We start from the raw sequence: 24,675 nt of genomic DNA on the forward strand, positions 1-24,675 counted from the left end.
CATCTCCACCCCGAGCCCCGGGGCCCGAGGGTGGGAGGACGGAATTTCCCAGCGCGGGGGCTACCGTGTTCTCGGCCAGCCAGCAGGCCTTTTCTGTTTACGGAGAGAAAGGGGAAATGGAAAAGGCGGGGAGGAGGCTGGCGTCTGTTGCGCCGCCCCGGGGCCGGTTCAGACGCCGAGAGTCAGGGGCCGGACGCGCACAGTCCTCCCGCGGCCGATTGCCCATCTCCGGCACCGCCGCCCGCCCTCGGGACGCCCGCACGCCTGGATCCAGCAGGCAAGACACCCACTGCTTACTGAGCCCGAGCTCCGGGCTGGCACGTGGAACACTCAGGTAACGGAGACTGGGGTTCCTTGGGTGTGTTTCGGGGGTTCCTACTCTGAAACGGAGCATGCCTCCCATCTGGGTAGTCTCGGGTGGTCTGCTGCACGCAGGTAGAGCTGGAAAGCACCTTGCGCAACGCCAGGGGAGGTGTGGACTCATGGCTCCTCCCCCTTCCTCCTTCTTCCCGGATCCCGGGTGACCAGTCAGTGCCGGCCTGGGCTGTGGCGGGGGAAGTGAGGACCCGCGCTCACCGCGTCTCCTGCGGGGGACGCTGCGTGGACAGCTGCGCTCTGGTTGCTGAGCCTGGGTGAGTGCAACTTGGAGGCTGAAGGACATCACTACCATCGCTCTGTCGCTGGGCACTTTTACAATATGCAACCTCCTTAAGGCTCGGTTATCTTAAGGGGCCAGGTGGACCGGGAGGAAAAACATATGTGGAAAAACATATTTGGGTCGGGGCGGCGGGGAGGATGTCAGATTTTTTTTTTTTTTTTTTTTTTAGGATGTCAGATTTTGATTAAAAAAAAAAAAAAGAACAAGAAAGGAAGAAAGAAAGGAAAAGAAAAGAAAAAAGCCAACATACTTGTTTAGCATTATAAGGCTTTCTGCTGAGGCGTCCAACTTTGATGGATTGAGGCTAGTATGTTCTGGTTCTTGAAGAGTATCCTATAAGAGAATAGGAACATGATTCAAAACTTCTGGAAGTTTTGAAGTGGATTTGATTCTGCAGGGCTGGAAAGCATCTTTCTGGGACTTTTGCAAAAGAAAAATACGTTAAGAAGTGTGTCCCGAGGAGTAATGGGTTGTTTCAGTAGGGGGAAATCCTTTTAAAAATGGGAAGTACCACCACCACTATCACCAACCCCCATTGCCGGGCAGAATATGAAGACCGGTCTGCTTTCTCTTGCCAGGAAGTTTTGTTTTAGTGGATGGAAGCAAGCTGAAAGCCTCACATTCCTGTTCTTGATTTTTATGGCTGCTTTCTGAAATAATTCTAAGTTAATTTCTAGACAGTGTTTTGAAGCTTAATTACAAAAGCTAGTCTTTGACTGCATTTGCAGCAACTGCCCTAACTCTCCGTTCTGCTAGGAGGTATAAATTTTATGACGAGGATTTTTATGCCTGAGTCCAGGACCAGTCATTTTAAGCTGAGCATGTTTGTTAGTAAACTGGAATGCCCTTCACCATGCACAGAAAGGAGCCCTGGCCTTGTGTGGCTCAGAGATCCTTAGTATGTGGTCTGTTTAGTTGAGGCGAGAGAGTTCAGGGTTTTTTCTCATTCTGGAGGCTGTTGGCGCTTCTGGGTTGCTGGGCAGCAGATCTCTGTGACAAGAGCCTCTCAGGAATTGAGCAAGTCCTATAGAAAGTTAAACATTCCTCCATCTCCCCGTCCTCTGTCCTCTCCCTCTTGTCTGTGTGTGTGTGTGTGTGTGTGTGTGTGAGTGATTTCTTAGGCTTTAAGGGAAGCCTATGAGAAGAGCAGATTTTTCTGCAGGATTAAAACCCTCAACTGGTTTTTCTTTCTAAAACAGTGCAATGACTTGGAACTGTTTGGGTCCCCCTCTCCTTCTCTTGACTCACAAACTTTTTTTTCTTTTAGGTTATTTATTTGATAATTCAGTCTGGGAGCCTTGGGCCCTCCCTTTACTCAAGGAGCCCTAAAGTCAACCATGTTTAACTTCTGTTTTCCTAGTAAATTCTACAATGATAGAAACTGCAACCAATAGCTCTGTGAAGCTGAGGTCAAAGATCCTCCTATCAGCTTACAGATCTCTCTGTGTCCCTTGACAAGCTGGGGACTTGAATCACAATCTCCCTCAAAGATGTGTGAGATGTCTGAGAAGGCACTGTCTGGACTATTGTTTAGGTTTAAGTGTGTTGATAACAAACATCAATACACTTCTTGGGCTTGGGCTCTCCTTCTACCTCTGTTTCAACAGAGACACAACCTTTAAAAGGAGAAGTCTTGGGAATAGGCAGACAAACCCCACTTCCAGATGAGAAAGGAGACTGGTATGGCATCTGCTGAGCTAGGTCCACATCTCAGTACTTGGCAGCTTTACTTACTAAGTATCAGACTTGGGTACCTTGTGCACAGGAGCGTCTTTAATTGGGTCATAGGTACTGTTAATTATCTCTACCTTACAGCTGGGGGAAATCAAGGTACAGAGAGCTTGAGGTACTTGCCCAACATCTCATGGTCATCGAGGTTGATGGTGAAATTTGCCCATGAGGAGAGGAATATTTAATGTGGCCTGGATGCTAGATGCTTTTCTCAGAAGCAGTTTGTATATCAGAGGCACATGACTTGGTCATGTGTTCAAGTAGCCCTGGGTGGAAGTTTCCAGAATCTTTGAACTGAAGCTCCAAGTTGACACAGGTGTGTGGCTTTGGCAGAATGGTATCTTGTTACTTTGTGTATGTGTACCGGTGTAATGTATGCAAGTGTACATGTTAGTGTATGCATATCATGCATGTGTATATGCATAGTGCATGGATGTGCTGGTGCATGTGAGGGCTAGAAGTCAACACTGGGTGTCTTTCTCACCCTACTTTTGGAGGCATGTCTCTCATTAAACCTAAAGCTTACAGGTTCAGCTGGAGTTGCTAACCGGTAAGCTCTAGGGAGCTGCATGTCTCCACACCACAGCACTGTGATACATGCCAAACACCCATGCTATTAAGCACCTGAAGTGTCTTCCAGAGAGGCTATGCTTTCTAGAGCAAGGTGGTTTAAGTCAGACAGGCTTTGAAAGTGGCTTAGATCTCTTAGCTGCTCTTATCTTTTCTCCTTTGTAGTGGAGCTGAGTTATCTTAAGACCCAGCTTACAGCAGCACTTTTTATTGCTGTGTTTGCCTTCTTTTGTCACCCACGTTTCCTAAGTGTGGCACCTGATTGTGTGGGACTGAAATGTCACCTTGGCTAGTGAAGTCAGCTAATCTTCACCTGTGGTTTGCTGATACCAGATTTGACTTTCCTGGCTTCTTTCTTCTACTAGAGCTTTTCCAGGCCAGTTGATCTAGGTTTAACTTAGTTTTCTGGGACCCTCAAGATGTGTGCTTTGTGCTACTAAAAAATTTCGGGTGTCAGGAGAGAACTGTGACTTACAGGTCAGTGAGCCACCTCTCTCATCCTTGTTTGTCTTTGGCACATCTAAGATCCCAGGCCCCTGCTCCCTTCTGAAGAACTGTTTGATTTATTCACACTAGATTTTCCCCTCAAACTTAACTTCTCACTCTCCCATTTGCTCCAACCAAACCCTGTTTTACATGCCTTCTTCTCTCTTGGGACTTGGTGTATTTGCCAGGTTAGTTCCTGAAGGTTAGTCAAGTAGTTCTTTTTCTTTCAATCCATTTTTCTTTAAAGCCACTGTGATTTTTCTGGGGTAACAATGAAGTTGTGCAATGTTAGTAGTTATGAAAAGCAGGAGCCTTAGTCTTTGGAGAAGCCTGCACTGCTCTTTACTGTGTTTGTGTTCAGTGAAAGTTTGTTTTCAGTAGCTAGAGCTGATGCCACAGTGAGTAACTTCCAAGAGCTCTGCATCTCAGGTTTCCCCCTGCAAAGTGAGATGGGCTAAAGATTATCTAAGGTCCCTTTGAACTTGGCACTGCCCACTTGAATTCACACATGTGAGTAAAGAAGAATCCTTGTTATGAACAGAGGCATGGAGGAGCAGGCTCTTTGGTGTCCAGTTCAGACACATTATAGTGAAGGAAGTGTTTGTGTTTCTTTTGTAGACACCCCAGCAGGCACCACAGTGATGGAGTACATGAGCACTGGAAGTGACGAGAAAGAAGAAATTGGTTTATTAATTAAGCATTTAAATGTGTCGGAAGTCATAGACATAATGGAAAACCTATACACAAGTGAAGAGCCTGCAGTCTACAAGCCCAGTCTGATGACCATGTGTCCAGACACTAATCAAAATAAGGAGCACTCAGAGTCGCTGCTTCGGAGTGGCCAGGAGGTACCCTGGCTGTCATCTGTCAGATACGGGACCGTGGAGGATCTGCTTGCCTTTGCAAACCACATATCTAATACCGCAAAGCATTTTTATAGACATCGACCGCAAGAATCTGGAATTTTATTAAATATGGTATGTTTTGTGCTGTGTGTTCAGCTTTACTGGTATGGGTTCATGAAATGCAGAATGGCATTGAATGTGGCTTAGAATAGCTGCCACAGTACAAGTTTTAAAGAATGTACTTATTGGTAAGAATTGCCTGTGTGTTAAAAACATGAAGGATATATTCACACAAGCTCCATTTCAGAAGCCTATAATTTAGTAGTAATTCTATGAAGAAGCAATTGTGAATATCCTTTGTTTTTTTTCAGGGGTAGGGCATGCTAGGTAAGCACTGCACCCCCTGAATTACACCCCAGCCCTTACAGATGTATTTTTAACAACTTGGTTAAAGGCTCATTCATTATACACACAAAAGAGAGGGTCTTAACGGAGTTTGCCAGCCAAGAGACCAATAAATGCTGTCTTACTAATGCTAAATTATTTTCTCCTTTTATCCCATTTGGCTAAATTGGGTTCCTGCAGAAATTCAGCTTATAGGTAGCAAATAACTATGTGCAGATTCACTCTCTGTAAGTGGTGATGAGCCAGGAGTGATGGAGTTGCTTAGTCATCTCAAGTATGCACATAGTCCAAAATATTGTGACAACTCTTTGTTGCCACAATAGGCGGTCAGGTGGAGCATTTAGGTGTGCCTGGCATTCTGTCAGGTCCTTAGTGTGTTAGAGGTGAACATGTGGGCGATGGTTAAGAGGTGATTTAATTTTGTAAAAAGAACAGCTTGCAAAAGAGTAGGTGGTAAGTTGTAAACACATCTGTTGATAGAGATGGCTCTCTTTCCCTTGGTGTGTACAAATGGCAGCATGGCCCATGCTGGGAGAGCTGTTGCTGAAGAGCCCGAGTTGGGACTAAGGAAATAATAACAGTAATAATAATAATAATAATAATAATAATAATAATTTTTTAATCGCCCCACATTCATTTAATGAAAAACAGCACTGTAATTTAGGTCAGCTATGTAGTGAGTTGTTTTGGTACGAGGCAATTGTATTTGGCTCAGTATAAGACAAGCTCATGTTTGGCATCGGGGTGTGGCTGACTTCCTTTGGTGTGGATCTACCACGCTGCTTTTAACAGTGAACTAAAACTGTCTTTAGAGTATGACTTTGTTACATAAATGGGAATTCATCATTTGAAGCAGGAGCCATACCTGAATTTCTCAGCCAGAGTAAAACTAGAGGAGTGGGCTTCAAAATAACACACATGTAGACAGTGACAAATTAAGTGCTGATGTATTTCTTCCATTATTTCACATATTTGATAAAGGCAAGCAGAATAAACTAATCGTCCTTGCTTATAAATATAGAGAAACTTAAGTGTGCTCACCCTCACTGAGGAGAGATGGACCATGGTCTATGTACACAAGGGAATGCTAGGAAATTTTTAAAGAATACCGCCAAAAAGTAGCTTCTTAAGTTGGTTTAGGAGTAGAGCCAGGAGAGCTAATGCAGAAAAGGCTGGAAACCACAGTCATTAACAGGAAGTAAAAACTTGGTCAACAAAGGGGTGAGTGAAGTATTGTCTGTCATTCCTTGCCAAAGAGCCCATGCTCAATAAATGACCAATTAACTAAAAAGAAAATGTAGGAATCAAAGATACCATAAAGGCATGGGTCTTAAGAATCTTAAAAGGCACTTGTTTTTTTTTTTTGTTTGTTTGTTTGTTTGTTTTTGTTTTTGTTTTTTTAATACTGAAGAGTATAAAATATAAAGCAAGAAGACCAATATGAATGGAATGATGGGAAACAGAATGGAGTTACAGCCCACAGGCACATGGATCTAGCCCCATTAGTCCTGGGGCTGCGCTTCTGGGGACTGTGTTTAACTTTCCTGTCATGGGCATTAAAAATGAAACTGTTCCCTAAGGCTGGTGGTAATCTGTCACAGCTCTGTGCTTTATAACTGATGGCCTATGCATTGGTCTTTGATCAGAACCAGTCTGACACATGGCTTGCGTGTAATATCATTGATTCTGGCATGGTATTTCTGTGGAGACATCTATCCTGTAGTTAAGACCTTTCCCTTATCATCTATGGATTCAGCAAAGCTTCGTAGTTGCTTTGCTAGCTTTGTCTAACTTTGCTATTCTTTGTCTCTCTGCATTAGAGAATTAGCTGCCACCTAGATTGGGTCCTTAGTAAAATGTATCCATAAAAGCTTCCTATGTAGAAAGAGAAACCCTAATTCAAATATTCCTTTGTTCATTTGCTAGAAGTAGAGGCTCAGGCTATTCCAGGTATTAGATAGAGTTCTGAGTAGTCTGCGCCACAGGAAGCTCAATGCCTGGTGTGTGCAGGAGGCAAGTGAACAGGTAACGTAGTACAGAGTGCTCAACCACAATATATCTACACCCTGACAGCCTTGGGAATGCTTAGACAAGATTTCTCCCACCCATGAGTGTGAGGAAGGGAAGGAAAAAGGAGGATATTGGCACAGGCTTCCAAGAAGAATTGGTACCTGTACCGAGGTGCAAACAAGTTGGAGCTAAATGAAGTGAAGATTGTTGTAGGTGAGGAGGCAGCATGGGCAAAAGCTTAGAGGCATAGAGACCTGGTGTGTTGAGATGGCCAACACCCACAGTGCTGCAAAGTTAATTAGACAGGGTGGAGAACTACCAGATTAAAACAGTATCCCAAAGCAGGGGCATGTTGTGTGGGTTCTCCCTTAAAATAACATGTTAAGTATTGTACTAGTATCCAGGAAAGAATGCCAGGATACCACCCTAGGAACTACTTACCCTATGTCATTGCAAAGTTATTTATAACCAGTTCATACATGATCTGGATAGAATTATAAAAACAGTCCTGAAGCATTAAACTCTGGTGGTTGTATATGGATCTGAACATACCCACCCTGGATTTGTTCACTGTACATGCTGGTGTGGCATTTGGATTGATGATCATCAGGGCTTAGACATGGAGTCATAGCTTCTCAAGTTTAAGAGTCCAGCCTTCTATCTGATGTTTGAAGCAGACACTTCATAATACTGGGTAGAATATTCTGGTTTGTTCCTCCAGACCCATTAGGAAGAGCCATCACATCCTGTGTCCTGTGCCTCATTTGTCAAGTTCTGACCATAAGGAAGTTTCTTCTTATACACAACCAAATCCATTTCTGACTGCCCCATACTTTAGGTTCTACTTTCTGCCCTCTTCCACCCCCCAGTAAGTATATATGACGAGTACTAATGATAGCTGAGTATTCTGAATTAAGAACTTGCTATGTCGTTTGCCTTTGAAATGGAAACCCTTACTACTTGCCTCACCAACAGGAACCTGAACATGGGGGACCACTCATGTCACCAGGAGGGTAGGAGAGACATAACTTTGTCTTTGTTGTTAGAGAATCTGTTTCCATGCATGTAGCTGAAGATCACTTCTACTTCACAGGAACCAGGTTACACAGCTCACTCGGTAAAATACCTAAGGAATTTCCCAAGTACTGTCCCCTGTATCGTTTAGTATAGATAACAGTAATTTGGGTGAGGGACTAGGAAGCTTATGTCTGGTGTCTGCCCTTGAAAGTGACTTCAGTAATTTGGAGAATTGGCAGAAATAAACAACACAGGGTTCTGCAAGATTACTTAGAGGGGACCTCAGAAAGGAGGAAATTAAAGATAAAAATGTATGTACCTCAAACTCAAGCAGGCAAGAAAGAGCCAGGCCTCTGTGCATTGCACACTGCCTGGGACTTGGGCCTCACCCAGTGAGTTCTGGAGGCTTTGAACAACTGAGTCTGCACCCTAGCATGCCTTTAATTATAGCCTTTTTGGAACCTCAACGGCTCTTACACAAAGAATGGGAGCTCTGGCTTTGGGGTTGGGCAGACCTGAGTGCAAATCCTAATTCTGGCACTGATTAGAGACTTGCTTCACCCCTGGAAACTAGCCTCAGCTATGAAATGGAAATAAAAATAGAACCTAGCTCTGGATGGCTGTAGACTTTAATGAGATTATGCAAAACAGCAGCACTGCATCTGGACCCTAATTAGCTCTTGGTGTGGTGGCTGCTCCTTCCTGCTGTCTGTCCTCTTACATAGAATAAAGGGCTGGAGATGGGTCATCACACACTTGGTTTGGTCAACAGCTAAACTTTCATGAACATGGGTCAAACCCTGAGATGGTTAACTAGAGTTGTTCTGTGGATGACAAGAAGGGGACCCCAAGCCAGTGCTGCCAGGGCTCTGTCTAAGTATGCAAGAGACCACCATCACACTGTCCTCAGCACATTGAAAAATGAGGTCTACAGGGACAAGAAGTGACACTTATTTGGAGAGGTGGTCATCATATTTTAAATGAGACAGGACCATGGTTTCTATTAATATTTTGTAAGGACCTGTATGGGGTCCCCCTCAGCAAAAGCACCCTGTAAATATTTAAGTTTCAGATTTAGTGGTGTGTGTGTGTGTGTGTGTGTGTGTGTGTTTCCAAGTATTGAGCTATTCTATATTTCCTTTCCTGTATACTGTAGAGCTAATTAACAATGATGGAGGTTAAGTGTACAACCCTTTGGTCAGCAGGCCTGTGCCTATAATGGTGAGTGGAAGCCTAGATGCCCCCATAGTAGGATCAGGTGCTTGTTCTTCTCCCATAAGATCGGCTTAGGCTCTCATATTCTCTTCAGCTCTTGAGGTAGCTCAATACTATTTCAATCAGAAGTCTTGGATTGCTATGTCAAGCTATAACATGACTAATCACACTGAGGAAGCAGCTCTCTTAGAACGATCTCTTAGAACATTTTAATATGTTTTAAAGCATGTGTTCTGGGCCAGTTTCCCACATGCTATTTGAATTGTGATATTCACTTTCCATTTGTTTATTTATTGTTTTTGAGACAGGATTGCCATGTAGTCCTGACTGGTCTGGCCCTCACCATTATTTAGCTCAGCCTCCCCAGTGCTGGTATTTCTGTAGTGTCCCATCATAGTGGGCTTCAGTGTCCATCCTCTGATCCCTCATTGCTTGTTGATGTCTGAGTCGGCTGGCTTTTGTTGAAATGTGTTCTGTTTCTTGTTCATGTATGCAGTGCTGGGTATCAGGACCTTGTGTACACTGGGCATGCTCTCTGTCACTGAGCCACACTTCCAGCCTGGAGTCTACTCATTCTGAAAGACCTGATCTAAGGGTTATCTTTGCTCATGAACCCTTAGAAGTCTGTACTCTCCTGTTTCTGCTTGTGGCTGCTTCCTTAGACCCAAACCCATCCCAGGGCACATAATAGGCATACTATAAAATGAAGTGAGGAAGCCAACGAGAAACAATCCTGCCCTTCCTTATTTATGTAGCATTGTCAACTCATGACTCTGGCATCACACACTGGTTCCACCATCCTCCCTGAGCCTCAGTTAATTTCCATGCTCTCTCTCCCTCCCTCCCTCCCTCCCTCCCTCCCTCCCTCTCTCTCTCTCTCTCTCTCTCTCTCTCTCCCTCTCTCTCTCTCTCTCTGCATCATGTATGAGTAATAGCTATGCAGACGAACAGGTTAGTGCATTTTAATAGAAACAAGTCAACCTCCAGGCACGAGTGCATCCTTTATTTGAAGTCTTTGGGTCATAGTCATCAGACTCCCTAGATAAATAGTTTTTCAGCTTCTCTTTGGTAGCTACTACTCAGAAGCATTTGGAAATATGAGCAGGTTGGACCAGGAACTTGTGTCTGTTACGAGCTTTCTCTGTCTTGCTCAAGTTCTAAATATAGCCTGTAATGTCAGAATGACACACGGCACCACTGCATTGAATGCTTCTAAAATAGCCTCTGTGGAGTGGGCTTCACCTCAGCATCTGTATCTCCTCACAGGTAATCAGTCCCCAGAACGGACGCTACCAAATCGACTCGGATGTCCTCCTCATCCCTTGGAAGCTGACTTACAGGAACATTGGCTCTGGTTTCGTTCCTCGGGGGGCCTTTGGAAAAGTGTACTTAGCACAAGACATGAAGACCAAGAAAAGAATGGCATGCAAATTGGTATGTACATCCACACTGTGTGTCTGTCTTCCTGGCTCTGGGTTATCTACCATAACCAAAGGCTCTACCCTTACATGGGTTTTACTTAAGGTTCCTGCCTCAAAGTGTCTGCCATTTCTGGAGTGCCTGGTGACTTGGGCCAATTCAGTTCTTATATCTTGATTGTGACCTCCTATATCTCTGTTTAGGTGTCTTAGAGCTTGTAATTTAGTTTAAAGAATGGTTTGATGTGTTTAGCTTGGGTAATACCATCTCCCTTAGATGGGAGTGGGGAAGTGTGCCTGAGATGAAAGATGGATCTGTGTGTAGCTCCTGTCCACTGGGGAGGGGTCCATGGGCAGGCAACGGAGATTAGGAAAACATGATGTTCCTTGGGATTGAAGATTTATAGGGCTGAATTCAAATGTATCAACTGCTGTGAGGGCCCAGTGTCTTAATGACTGCTATGTCAGAAGCCTGCTGGGCAGACTGGCAGCTCAGATGTACACATCTGGAATGACCCAGTAACTCCATTGCTTAGTTACACCCAACAGAGAGGTGTGTCCATGTGTGAGACTATTCTGGGCTGTTCATTTCAGCACTGTGTGCTGAAGTAGCATTCTGGGAACTTCCCAGATACCAATAAGTAGACGCTTTTGTGTTGGAACATCAAGCCACCACGAGAAGGAGTGGTTTACTACTAAAGCAGTGCAGATGTGTCTCACAACCCTGAAATTCACACAGCTAGACACAATATAAGGTCTGTTGTATGAGGTCCCATGTATATTAAGTTCAGAAACAGGACCGCAAGTCCGTCTGCTAGGTGCTGTGATTGTGGGGCACCCTTGCGACACAGTGACCGAAAAGAGTAAGGGGATTCATAGTGGAGCATGATCTTCTTACTTCACTTGGGAATCCCAGTTGTAGGCCCATTGGGTTTGACACCATTTCAAGTGTGAAGAAGTTAAATATCATTTTCTACTCTTTTGTGGTGCTTGGAATCAAACCCAAAGCCTCACTTATTCTAAGCAAGTACTCTACCACTGGGTTACATCCCAAGCCCTTGTGTAGTGTTTACTCTTGATTTAGCAAAAGAGTGAAATAAAATAAGAGTTGCCAAATCCCATGTTTCAGTGTCTCATACTAATCACAAGACCAACAATATGTTGTCTTTAATTTGTCCTTTCATTATGAGTCACTAGATAAGTCTTTAATCCACCCAGCACTTGGGAGGCAGAGGCAGGTGGATCTCTCTGAATTCCAGGACAACCTGGTCTACATGGTGAGTTCCAGGCAAGCCAAGGTTCCATAGTGAAACACTCCCCCCCCCCAATCTAAAAAAAAAGATTGGCTAAATAATCTATTATTAAAAGAAAAATAACACAGTAAGCTTTTTGAAGCCTCTTTCTAGGGCATCCTATCCAAACTATAAACTAGTTAGAGATCTTTTTTAAAAATTGGAGACCCAATGTCCTATTTTTAAATTTTACTACAAAAATTTGGAAAAGTGGCTCTGTGGTTTGGTTGTCCTTTTAGTGTTTGTTATATTTAAGAAGAGTATTTTTCTTAAGAAAATAAAATATATAATTAAAAATCCCAGACAGGCTCAAAAGGATGGAGGCTCATGAATGGGGCCCCCTTTCTTACTAGGACCACTGTAGGGAACTTCTCGTTTTTCCAGATGTGTGCATATCATCATTTTAGAATAATATCGCCTTTTGCCCCTGGCACAGTATTTAGAGACATTTTGAGTCTCTCTGTTCTATGAACACTACCTCTTATCACAGCTCTTATTGATGGAGGATGTCAGGACAGGTGGGCACTTATCTTAAAGCTGTGGCCTGAGTGTGTACTAAGGAACTTGTGACTTCATATTAGGTACTAATGACTTCATGTCATCACACAATTAGGAGAAATATTGAAGATAACAGAGTTCTGGGACCATGGAGATGTACATTGGTCATAGGAAATCTTTGCTCATTCAATACTTGTAAACTCTGTTTGGATTTCAAAACTCTAAATGAGTTTTTTCCTTACCTTATTTTTTATGTTAAAAAAAAAAATCTATCTACAGATGACATAATGTAGAGGGGGCTCTGGGAAAAACATTTTTTGATACCACAGTGCTTTGTCATATACCTCATAAGTTTCCTTGTGTTAATTTGGCTTCTGATTTACGAATTGGCCCATATTGTTTGTTTTATCATCTTGAGGTTGTTTAGACTCTTGCCTATGTGTTGTGTTTCTAGATCCCTGTGGATCAGTTTAAGCCATCAGATGTGGAAATCCAGGCCTGCTTCCGGCATGAGAACATTGCTGAATTATATGGCGCCATCTTGTGGGATGATACTGTTCATCTCTTTATGGAGGCAGGCGAGGGAGGGTCTGTTCTGGAGAAGCTGGAGAGCTGTGGACCCATGAGAGAATTTGAAATTATTTGGGTGACGAAGCATGTTCTCAAGGGACTTGATTTCCTACACTCCAAGAAAGTGATCCACCATGATATTAAACGTGAGTAGTGGGGTTTACCTTGTTGTGGTTTAATGAGACTCATTAGATTGGAGACAGGTGGCAGGTTTTAACTCAAAGACACTCAGTGGCAGGCAATACAGCTCCCTGCAAACAACGGCTCATCTTTTCTGTGCTCCTGAAAGAGCTCACAGAATGAAGCCCGGTCACTAACAATGTTAGCAGTTAGAAGGGAGGGTGGTGACCAAACAATGGAGTGAGGGTTATGATTTGTTGGGTGTGCTGCCTTTGTCCTTGTATAGTGCTTTATAAACAATAGTGCAACACTGAGAGTATGGCTCAGTGGTAGAATTCACACACACATATACACACCACACACACACACCACACACGAACACACACACACATATATATACACATACACACAGACAACAATATAGACACACACACACATACACACACCACACACAATATACACACATACATACATACACACACACCACACATATACACATACACACAGACAACAATATAGACACACACACATACACACACCACACACATATACACACACATGTATACATACACACACACCACATATACCCATACACACACACCACACATATACACACACCACACACACATACACACATCCCACACATATATACATACAACACACACATATATACACACCACACACACACACATTCACACTAAAACATACACACACATTCACACTAAAACACACACATACACACACCACACACATATACACACACATATACATACACACACCACACATATACACATATACACACATACACACACCACACACACACATATACATACACCACACACACATACACACCACATACACACATATACACAACACACACACACATACATACACACACACCACACATACTTACCATACATATATACACACCACATGCACACATATACACATCACACACACACACACATACCACCACACAACCACACACACACTTATACACACACCACACACACATACACACCACCACACACATACCACACACGTACACACCACGCACACACCACACACACACACAAACACACACACACACACAGGGAATGGTTGAGAGGGAGAGTACTTAATGCAAACATGTAGGTATATATTTAGGAGGAGCAAGTATTTATTTAAGTTTGAGCCATAATTTGGCAACCATTCATTAAATAATCCCTTAAAAATAAATTGTTAGAACTCAGATATGATATGGAAATAAAACAGACTCACTATAAATCTTTAATACCTAGTGACAAGTACAACTTTAATCAGAAAAAATACTTTAATGTTTATTTTTTTAACAATAGTGGCTTGATTGTAGATGCTTATGTCTCAGAATTTGAAGCCCAAGCCTGAGCTTTACTGATATATGTACTCCTATGTGCCCACACTGCGTAGGCTTTTGATAGGCCTCAAGTGATCTTCACCTGACCTCTCACCAGCATGTCTCTTCTGGGTGTGATACACCTGTGTCATTACCAGAAGCATTTCATACTGCTGTGATTGGAAGTCACTGTTCCAGATGATGTTGTCATGTTGTGTTAGGATCTATTAACTCACATTCAAAATCCTTCCCATTGCAGCCAGCAATATTGTATTCATGTCAACAAAAGCTGTTTTGGTAGATTTTGGCCTAAGTGTTCAAATGACTGAAGATGTCTATCTTCCCAAGGATCTCCGAGGAACAGAGGTAATTGTGTGAGTGTGAACATTGGTATTATCTTGTTAAGAATAAAAATAATATTCTAGAAATGCTGTGGCAAAAAGCAAAGTTGGGGTTAAATGACAACATTGAATCATTCTTGTCACCAGAACAAATTCATATTACTTTTTACCTTTTTTCCTTTGCTGCTTATATGATAGGATTTTAAATACATATGATGATATTTGTAGACATTATCTATTACTATGTTTATATATACAACACAAAGCACTTACAAATAATTCAGTGCTGAAACAGAGGATCAGATGAGTATCCCCAGCCCAAAAGTGTAGAGAACTGTGCAAGAGCTGGAGAGAGTTCAGTAAGATGCTTATTCCACAAATGATCCTGAGAACCCACATACAACTAAATGTGGTAATCCCTTGCAACTGTGGTTAGATGAGAGGCAGACAGGAGTGTTTCCCAAAGCTCACAAGTAGCCTGGGATACACAGCAGTAAATAGATCCTGGCTCAAGGTAGGAAATGTCCAGTTTGCTGTGTCTCACAGACATGTGTTTGCGTGTGTGTACACACACACACACACACACACACACACACACAGAGAGAGAGAGAGAGAGAGAGAGAGAGAGAGAGAGGAATGCACACATCAGATAGACACATGGAAGATTTTAACAAAACCCACATATGCATGCAAATATTCAAAAATATGAACTCTCAAATCTGAGAGGCTTTTGGCTCCAAGCTTCTCAGACATGGGATACTCAACTTGTAGATTCAGAATCCATCTTTTAAAACTCTTACAGAATGATAGTCAAAATAGTGCACTTGAATTATTTCTTCCCTAAAATGACTTTATTGTTGGTGAATACTATTGTTATAGCAGATAGGTGATTGCTGTTATCCCACTTTATAATAAGGTAACAAACATGGAGAGATTATAACACAGACCCTGAAGTTACACAATTACACAGATTCCCAGCTTGAATTCTTAGAGAATAAGGATTTAGTTTATTTTGTTTTAGTCCTTATTTTCTAAGGATTTGAGCTCTGAATTCTGGGTAACTTTTTAATATAACTAGCATCTTATTAGATAACAAACTACCACAATGACTACTCCAGCTCTTGGTTCAGTTTATCTTCACTGTCCTGGCTGTTTCCATTTATTGAGGACTGACCACCAAGGCCTATCTGTCTTCTCCCAGGGATAGTATAACCTGGAGTCATGAGCACAATACACCCTGTTTGAAGCTATTCTGATAACTTAATCTGTGAGCTAAAAACAAAATTAAACCTGGGAAGCACTTCCTGGGTTTAAACGAGTTTCTGGAATTACTTTATTTTGATTTCTGTGAGACAGAGCCTCACTATACAGCCCAGGCTGACTTGAAATGCATAATCCTCCTGCCTCAGCCTCCTCAGTGCTGAGGCCATACTGGCTCTGTAGACTGCTTTTTAAATTAAAGACTGTTTATTTCCCACTACTAGAAAATCTGATCCACCTTAATCCTTAGGCCATTGTCTTTAGAAGGCTTTCAGCACTTTTGGCATTAGTCAGGAGTTCAGATCCGGGACATTCCACCCTTTTCCCTGGAATCAGTTTGAGAAACAAACTACTTATGGTATTAGAGGGGGAAAAATACCTTTTGCTTCCTGGCAATGCAGTCAAGTTGAAAATTATGCAATGTTGGAGAAAAGCCTGTGTTTCTGGGATTCTCCACCAGGATGGCTGGGTGTAGAGTCACACATCTCAGCCATCAATAGAGTTTCTTTTTATTTGAGTTTGGGGTTAGCTGAGGCTGCCCTTAAATGCATTGTGTAGCCTATGCTGGCCTTGCACTCAAAGTCATCTTGCCCCTGCCTCCTGTGTACTAGAGTTATGAGGCATATAGCACCCATCTAGCTCCTGGGTAGTATTTAGATGAAGTATTTTCAGCTAATGATAATTTCTGCGTATTTGGTATAAATCGGGTCTTGCTGTCTGTTCCTCACCCTATCAGTTGTCCCTCTTGGACTGTCTGCACAGTGCTCACTAATTGAAGTGTGAAAATGATTATGAAGTCCTGATGCAACTCTTCACTTCAGCAAGTCAGCTTTTACTCCTTATGCTAAAGAGCAAACTATATAATGCTAGCCAGGCAAGCAGGCAGTTTTGCTTTCTACTAGAATGGGATTGCACAGCTGTTAGAAGCCAATGACTATTTCAGATTTCTGCAGTATAGCTCACAAATAACAAACTTTGACTCTGCATCTCCCCCCCTCTCTCTTTCTCCTCTCCCCCTCCCTCCCCTTCATATTTAGTGTTATACTGTAACATGTCACATATACCCAAGGTTAACCTGACATACATGTACTGGTTTTTAATTACATGGCTCAGAGGGGGAAAAAATCGAAACTATAAATAACATACTAGAATTATTTTGCTATGGTTTTGTTCTTTATTTTTACAGTTCTTACTTTCTTCTGATTTTAGTATTAACTTCTGTAAGTTAACATAGAATAAAGATGTGCACGTGTGTTCATGCAGACATGCCCATGATGGTCTCTTGGTCTCTTTTCCTTGCTATAAGGCGTTGACTCTGACTTCAAGGTCCCCTGCACTTTAATCATTACTGGGGGGGGGGGAGGGGGGAGCAGACAACTCTGGAGCAAGTGTTGTCAGTTCTGACCCGAGCCTTCCAGGCAGCCAGCCCAAAGACAGACGTTTCTGAGCTCCTGTCTGGTTCTTTCTGGAGCTTGAGGAGGAAGAGACTTTCAGCTGGAAGCTCCTGGCTGTGTGCCAGAGGGCCTGCACCCAGGCCACCATGCCAGACCGATACTGCCAGCTCCAAATGTAGGCTGGGTGTGCAGGCTTATAGAACTGTGACACCACCCATGCATACACTTTGCTTCGTCCCTACTCTGAAGGTGAGAGGAGGCAGACCTCTTTTTCTGAGAGCAAGCACATAGCATTTCTTTCTTAACTGTATTTGATTATGGTAAGACGTTTCAACAGGAAGTCCAGTTTCTTGGCAAGTTGCAGATGTGTAACTCCTTGTTGACCATGGGGTACAAAGTTGGATGTTCAGTGTTTTAACCCTGTGATTCAGAGTGTGGTTTCTAAAAAGTCGAGAGACACATGTTGTTCATTATCTGCAGAGAAAGCGGTTGGACACAGAGCTCAGTTTAGCCTACTTGCTGAGGGCAGAAGGAAGCCGGCAAGGAAGTGTGTTTTGGGGAGGAGTTGACCAGGCTAAGATGGGGAAACTGGGCAATTTCCCCAGTTTTTGTAAGCTAATTTTCTACTTATTTACTCAGAAATGAATTCTGAGAATGCTAACCCTTTCCTCATAGTCTCATTACAGCGTAAAAACTTTTGGAAACTGAAGAGGTTAAATGCCATCCCTGAAGGGCTTGGGGTCAGGAGGGTTTCATACCTCCACCCTTCCCCCTCCTCTTCTTTCCCTCCCCTCCCCTCTTATTTTCTTTTTCTTTTCTTTCTCCCCTCTCCTGTTCCTCCGTTTTCCCTTTCTTCTTTCCTTTGATCTTGGAACATTTGTGTGTGTGTGTGTGTGTGTGTGTGTGTTGTTGTTGTGAGATAGCCTGAGGATGGGACTGAAGTAGACAGCTAACAGGGTGTTCTCAGGGTGGCTGTGTTTTAGCTGTGCCCTGTCCCATGAGGTCATATGTGGGAATTTCCACTTGTGGCATCACCCTGCTCAAAAGCTTCCAGGTTTGAAGTCCTTTGTACCCTTAAATTCAGCCTGTGTTGTTGACTAGGGTACTAACACTGTGTGTCTGTGCCAGCCCTAACTACAGATTATTGGTGCCTAAGGCTTTCTATTTTTTCCTCTCCCATCTTAAATTTAGAAAAATAAAATTTAGAAAATTACCCTATTTACTCAACATGGACTTGTGAAATCAAATGCAAATTATGCTATATTTTGTTTATTAATTAATTTTTTTAGACAAGGTCTCAGTCTGTAGCCCAGGCTATCCTTGAACTTGAGGCAATATTCTTGCTTCAGTCTCAGAACTTACACACTGTTGTTGTAGTTTGATGTTTAGTCACTGGGATGCCTGACAGGTATAAATGACTCATTAGGGTCATTTTCCCAGCTTTACACTTTAATTTTGTAGGCTCTCCCCTTCTAAACCATTGACGTAGATACCCAGAGAATTCTGCAACCTTTTTGCGATGAAATGATAAATGGGAGAAATATATGTGTGGTCTCATTTAAGTCTGAGAATTGATTTAATAGAGAGTTGTATATAACTGATGAACATCTACAGAACTCAGATCAGTGGGACTCAGTAGGTTCAAAAATCTAGGCCTTTTGAGGTCGGATCTGCCATGTGGGAAAGAGGTGTTCTAGATTTTCCTTGGCTTGAGGGATATTGTGGTAACATTCCATCTAGAGCATGCAGCAAATGGCACAGAGGCAAAGGAGCTGGCTTCTAGAACCAGATAGGGAGAAGGAAGCCAGACAAACAATGCTTTCTTTGTCTTTTTCAGATATACATGAGCCCTGAGGTGATTCTGTGCAGGGGTCATTCCACAAAAGCGGACATCTACAGCCTTGGAGCCACACTCATCCACATGCAGACAGGCACCCCACCCTGGGTGAAGCGTTACCCTCGATCAGCCTATCCCTCCTACCTGTACATAGTAAGTGAGGGTCAGCTGGGCTGGGGTGCAGTGAGTCCCACCATCTCAAGAGCACACCAAAGAGATAAGGTGATAGCAGAAATTGTGACCCACAAGAGGCAGTTACAATTCCATTATTAAAATGAAAGTATTTTAATGGAAGCTGACTAAAACGAGAAGTAGACATAATTTGTATACTTATGTGTGATAAAACACACTTAGAAGCATCAGAGTACTACAGCTCTGTCAGCCATGCAAAGTGTATGTGTTCTTTAAGATGTCTTAAAAGAAAGAAAGAAAGAAAGAAAGAAAGAGAACATAAAGTTATTGCTTTCTGTTCCACCCCAAACCTCCTTCCTTTATCCAATAGCATGTTCTAGAGTCCGGTGTGGGAATGAGGCAGAGACAGGCATTTCCCTGTTGCTGCAGCCACCTGTGGTCCCCCCATGAGAAGATGTCACTGTTCATTCAAACCGAGCGTGTACTTTTTGCCATTAAACCAAAGCTGGTTTAACCACTGCCAGGAAGTTGAAGGGTATTTGCTAGGGGTCACTCCTCACTGTTTGAGCATCTGTCTCTATGCCATCCATGCTGTCCATGCTGACGCTGACGAACTGGTTTGTTGACAGATCCACAAGCAGGCCCCTCCCCTGGAAGACATTGCTGGCGACTGCAGTCCAGGCATGAGGGAGCTGATAGAAGCTGCCCTGGAAAGGAACCCCAACCACCGCCCGAGAGCAGCAGACCTGCTGAAACACGAAGCCCTGAATCCCCCTCCAGAGGACCAGCCACGATGTCAGAGTTTGGACTCTGCCCTCTTTGAGCGGAAGAGGCTGCTGAGCAGGAAGGAGCTGGAACTTCCTGAGAACATTGCTGGTAGGTCACCCTGCTGTGTACATGTGGGTGTGTGCTGGCCTCCCTCCTCCTCTCCACAGAAACCTCTGATGTGGTTATGAAAGCACTTGTGGGGGGTGGGGTGGGGGTGGGACCGGGGATGAAGGCCAGGCATGATGGCACATGCCTGTAGTCCCAAACTTGGCTAGGGCAGTTAGAAGTTCAAGGTCAGCCTCGACTACTTGAGACCCTGTTTCAAAAGAAAAATATGGACGTGATGGTCCAGACAGGAAAACTAGGAGATCAAAGCCTGCCTGGGTTACAGAGTGAATTCAAGGCTATGTTAGACAGCTTAGTGAGACTGTGTTGAAATAAAATGCAAAATAGATGCTGGGCTTGTGACTGAGAGGCAGAACACTTGCCTGGCACGGCACAAGGCCTGAGTTCTGTCACCTGCATTGCACACACAGTGCACAAATGCATACACACACACACACACACAGAGGGGGGGGGAGGAACCTGGCACATTTTGGAGGTTTAGATAGGAAGATTGCCCAGACAATAGCACAGCACAAACTCAGACCCAAACTCAGAGGTCAAGTCTGGAGTGCCTGTTTTTCTTTATACTCGTCTAATTTCTCAATATCTAGTGTGTGTGGGGGGGGGATGAGGTACTGAGAAACATGCCAGAGTTTCTACCCAGTTCCTTGTCTTCGTTGACCATCGGAACCCTGTGATCTATGTGCTATTCCATTAAGGCTATCTGTAACAGAGCCAGAGCTGGGCCACTGTCTCTTGAGTCCCTCTGGGTTGTTTCTTCACAGAAGGGACATGTAGGTGTTACTTGCTGGGCCTCCCTGTCATTTGTGTTATTGACTTTTTTTCCTCATCGTTTTCATGTTCCTTCTGCAGACTCTTCATGCACGGGTAGCACCGAGGAATCCGAAGTGCTCCGGAGACAGCGTTCCCTCTACATAGACCTCGGTGCCTTGGCTGGCTACTTGAATATTGTTCGGGGGCCACCAACCCTGGAATATGGCTGATGGATGGCTTTCTTGGCAACAAACTGTGATGGACATTTCTTTCCTGGGTGTTGGTTTTGCAGACTCTAACAGCAACTCTGGATAGTGAATTGTACCCATTTTTTAGGGGTGCAGAGAGACCTCTAGTGACACGCTAATGCCCCCCTTTGTGAGGCTACTCTGGCATGTCCCAGGGCCCCAAGGTTCTCATTTCTCAGGTGGTGGGACTAGGCAGGAGGGAGCAGAAAGCTCAGGGAAGGATAAATTCTGGTGACAGGTCCATTCACTGTGCACTTTTCCAGACATGTTAAAAATAGCCCTCACAAGATATTCACCTTAAACTCATATACTTGGTTCTTATTTAAGTGTGGGAGCTTCATTCAGCTCCGAAGACCTATTCTGTGTATATATTGGGGTGTATTATATGGTAACTCTTTGAGCCTTGGTGGGTAGACTTCAGTGTAAGTTTAATTCATTGTATTTTGGGTGAATAGAACAACTTTAATATTACAGCAATATACTGAACTAGTGTCTTACAATGGCCAATTCACTCAGAGCCACCTGACAGCAAGCCACTAGTGACAGTTTCTGTTATGTTCCTATGGAAACACTGTGTACTGTACATGCTATGCTTAAAACATTTAAAACATGATGTTTTTAAATGTGGATAGAACTATGTAAACCACATAATTTCTGTACATCCCAAAGGATGAGAAGTGTGACCTTCAAGAAAGTGGAAACTTTTATAAATTCTTGGTGATGCTACATTTGTAATTAATGAAACTATTTTCTTTAAAGTGTTTCTATATTAAAATAGCATACTGTGTATGTATTATTCCAAATTCCTTCATGAATCTTTCATATATATGTATATATATTTTAACATTGTAAAGTGTAAGTATTCTTATTTAAACTGTATTTTTACATTATGCAAATGAAAACATTGTAGTCCAATGTGACTGGTCAAATAAATTGGATAAACTGAGTATTTTGTCTTAATTTTTAAAGAGAGCGTGCTTCTCAGTGAGTCACAGAGTTGGGGTAGATATTGGAGGGAATTGTACATTTCAGGTACCAAGAGCTTTGCCTCTCGCTGTCTCCTTTGCTGCTGCCGTGGATCACCTTCATGGTGAGTGGTAAGTGCTTTATCCTTGGGTACGCTGAAGCAGAAAAACAACTTCGAGCCACTGATTTGGGGCAAGTGGGATTCCAGTCTGCCTTGAGTCTTGTGTTTAAATAGTTACACCAGCTTGAATGCAGGCTTGCAAGCCATTTACTCATGAGTGCTAGCACTAATCACTAACTTGCATCTGTGTAAGGCAGATCACATTCACCAAACACCCGAGACATCATTCACTAAAGAGTATGCAACTTCCCACACGTGTTGGATACAGTGCACCTTGTCAGTGTTCCTTAGTCAGCATTGCAGCGCTGTGAAAAATGCCAGACAGGAGATGCAAGGCTTTCGGGAAGGGACTTTTGGTTGGAGGTTTCAGAAGTTTCTCTTCATGATTGCTTGACTCTCTTGCCTTTGGGCCTATGGTAAGGCAGTATATCACAGTGGGAGTGTGCAGTGGAGAAGGCTCCCAGGAGAGAGAGGGAGACAGGAGAAAGAAGAAACTGGAGCCCAATATTCCCTTCAAGACAACTGGCCCAGACATCTGACTTTATTTCCCCTAGGCTCCCCCTCCCGCTAGTGTCACGGACTTCAAATATGCCAGAGCCATTCCATGCTGTCCTGTGATCCCTGTGACACATACAAGACATACATTCTACTTAGGGAACCTGAAGCATTTTGAGGTTGTTTATTCATTTGTTTTCTCAAGAGCACAGAGCAACTCAGAGGTGAGAATGGTGTTTGAGACCAAACTTTTCTGAATCCAAAAACTCAGGCCCATTTTCAGTCTGCCACTCAGGGAGTGATCATCTGCAAATCTCTCTGGGGAGGCTCGCCACACACTGGGATGCAGTGCCCTAGGCGAGGGCAGAGGTGTGGGTACCAAGATGATAGAACCTCAGCCTCAGAACTCTTCACTTGCTTGACTCCTCCGTGACTCCAAATGAGACCTGAAAAGACTTTGAGCTGTCCTTGATTTGGAGGTTTCTATTAAGGGGATCTGAATTGGGAGGTCTCCTGGGATTTCCTGGCATTGTCCTCTGCCTGAAAAAACACAGTAACCGGTCTTCCATTGATGACACCTTTCTGTGTGAAATAACTTCAAGGTGAACACCTGTGTTTGCTGGAAGGCCTGAGGAAATATTCTGTAGGTCTCTGAAGCCAGGCAGTGGTGGCCAGGCAGTAGAGGCAAAGGGATCTCTGTTAGTTTGAGGTCAGCCTGGTCTACAGAGATAGTTCCAGGACAGGTAAGACTACACAGAGAAACCCTGTCTTGGGGGGGAAAAAGAAGGAAGGAAGGAAGAAGGTAGGGAGGGAGGGAAGGAAGGAAGGTGAAAAAGAGAAAGATTGCCAAGTTCCACTGTCAGTCATGTGGAATGTACCCAGTTAGATGTCAGGTCTCTTGATGGAGAACTGAAGTCTGATAGGAGCCACTGTGAGCAAAGAACTGTGCTGGGCGATGCAGGCCACACAAGGAATGAAAAGGATCCTGGCACTCTGAACTGTCTAACCCCAGCAGAAAGGAAGTACATTCCATCTTGGAATCATTAGAGGATTCTCTGTTGCAATTTTGATTGTCTATCTCAAAAAACATGTTTCTGGTCAAGCATTTAGCTGACATTTTAACTTTTGCCTAAGAGCTAATTCTTATTATTTATTTTTGGTATAAGGGACAGAGTCCAGGGTCTCAAATATCCTAAGCAAGTACTCAATACTGAGCCACACTCTCAGCTATACAAACTGCTTCTAGACGCCAGTTTGATCTGTGATGCTCAAGAATATGACCATTAACAGTATCATAATCGGGTACCTATGTCAGCCTCCCACAGCTCTCTTTGGTCCAGAGAGGACCAACATGAAGTCCATTCACCTGGTAAGCAGGGCTTCTGTCTCCACTGGGGAGGGAAGGCTGGGTAGATCAGAGCGAGAAGAGAGCATGGTGCTCCTACTCTAAAGGACAGCACCTAGGAGGAACAGCTGCCTCTTCAACAGCTGGCTCATGAGCTGCAGATTCCTACTTCCTAGGTAGGATATAAGCTGTGCAACTTATTTCCTGGAATAAGGACAACTCATTGCTATTTCCTGGAAGAAGAAAACACATCCTTCACTTATTTTCCATGCTAAAATAAGCTCTGGTGATGTGGTCAAATTAGAGACATCTGCTCCACCACAACTGGAGAACCAGAGGTGTGCACAGTGGGTTATCTAGTCACCCAGAAAGCAGTAACTGGCTTTAGAAGAAGGTTGTCTGAAATATAAACAGGTTCAACTGGCTGTGAGCAGAGCAATCTCTCACTACAACTCTGTAATTGGACCACACTGGGAAAAAAAAACCCAAGATTATGAGAGTAAAAAATTGGTTTTATTGATATTATCATTTTTAATTCATTCATGAATTCTAACCATTCAGTGAAGCTTCATTTTCCTATATGAATGCAAACTTTCTTGTGTGTGTGTGTGTGTGTGTGTGTGTGTGTATGTGTGTGTGTGATGTGTATGTGCATGTTTGTGTGTGTAGACAGTGAATATGGGTATATATGCATAAGCAT

At 43.3% G+C, this 24,675-nt stretch overlaps 1 protein-coding gene across 3 annotated transcripts; it reads left to right on the top strand.

The window, feature by feature from the left end:
- The first annotated feature begins 251 nt into the window (after positions 1-251).
- On the top strand, positions 252-21,995 carry Map3k8 (mitogen-activated protein kinase kinase kinase 8). Of its 3 annotated transcripts, XM_051205678.1 has the most exons (9): positions 257-334; positions 529-632; positions 4,064-4,422; positions 10,204-10,371; positions 12,600-12,861; positions 14,449-14,555; positions 19,022-19,174; positions 19,783-20,029; positions 20,900-21,995. In XM_051205678.1, the coding sequence occupies exons 3-9, from the start codon at positions 4,087-4,089 to the stop codon at positions 21,028-21,030; spliced, it is 1,404 nt and encodes a 467-aa protein (XP_051061635.1). In that variant the 5' UTR covers positions 257-334; positions 529-632; positions 4,064-4,086; the 3' UTR covers positions 21,031-21,995. The 3 variants fall into 3 exon arrangements, with proteins under 3 accessions (XP_051061634.1, XP_051061635.1, XP_051061637.1); XM_051205677.1 differs by lacking the exon at positions 529-632 and having other exon boundaries at positions 252-334; XM_051205680.1 differs by lacking the exons at positions 257-334; positions 529-632 and adding an exon at positions 2,494-2,705.
- The last annotated feature ends 2,680 nt before the right edge of the window (positions 21,996-24,675 follow it).

The sequence above is a fragment of the Phodopus roborovskii genome, unplaced genomic scaffold, assembly GCF_943737965.1.
Source record: "Phodopus roborovskii unplaced genomic scaffold, PHOROB, whole genome shotgun sequence".
NCBI lineage: Eukaryota > Metazoa > Chordata > Mammalia > Rodentia > Cricetidae > Phodopus > Phodopus roborovskii.

Bases quoted from the DNA above. Each gene is read 5' to 3' on its own strand.
- Map3k8 (XM_051205677.1), top strand. From the start codon at position 4,087: ATGGAGTACATGAGCACTGGAAGTGACGAGAAAGAAGAAATTGGTTTA. The intron at 10,372-12,599 runs GTATGTACATCC...TTGTGTTTCTAG, and splicing joins AAAGAATGGCATGCAAATTG to ATCCCTGTGGATCAGTTTAA. The intron at 19,175-19,782 runs GTAAGTGAGGGT...GTTTGTTGACAG, and splicing joins ATCCCTCCTACCTGTACATA to ATCCACAAGCAGGCCCCTCC.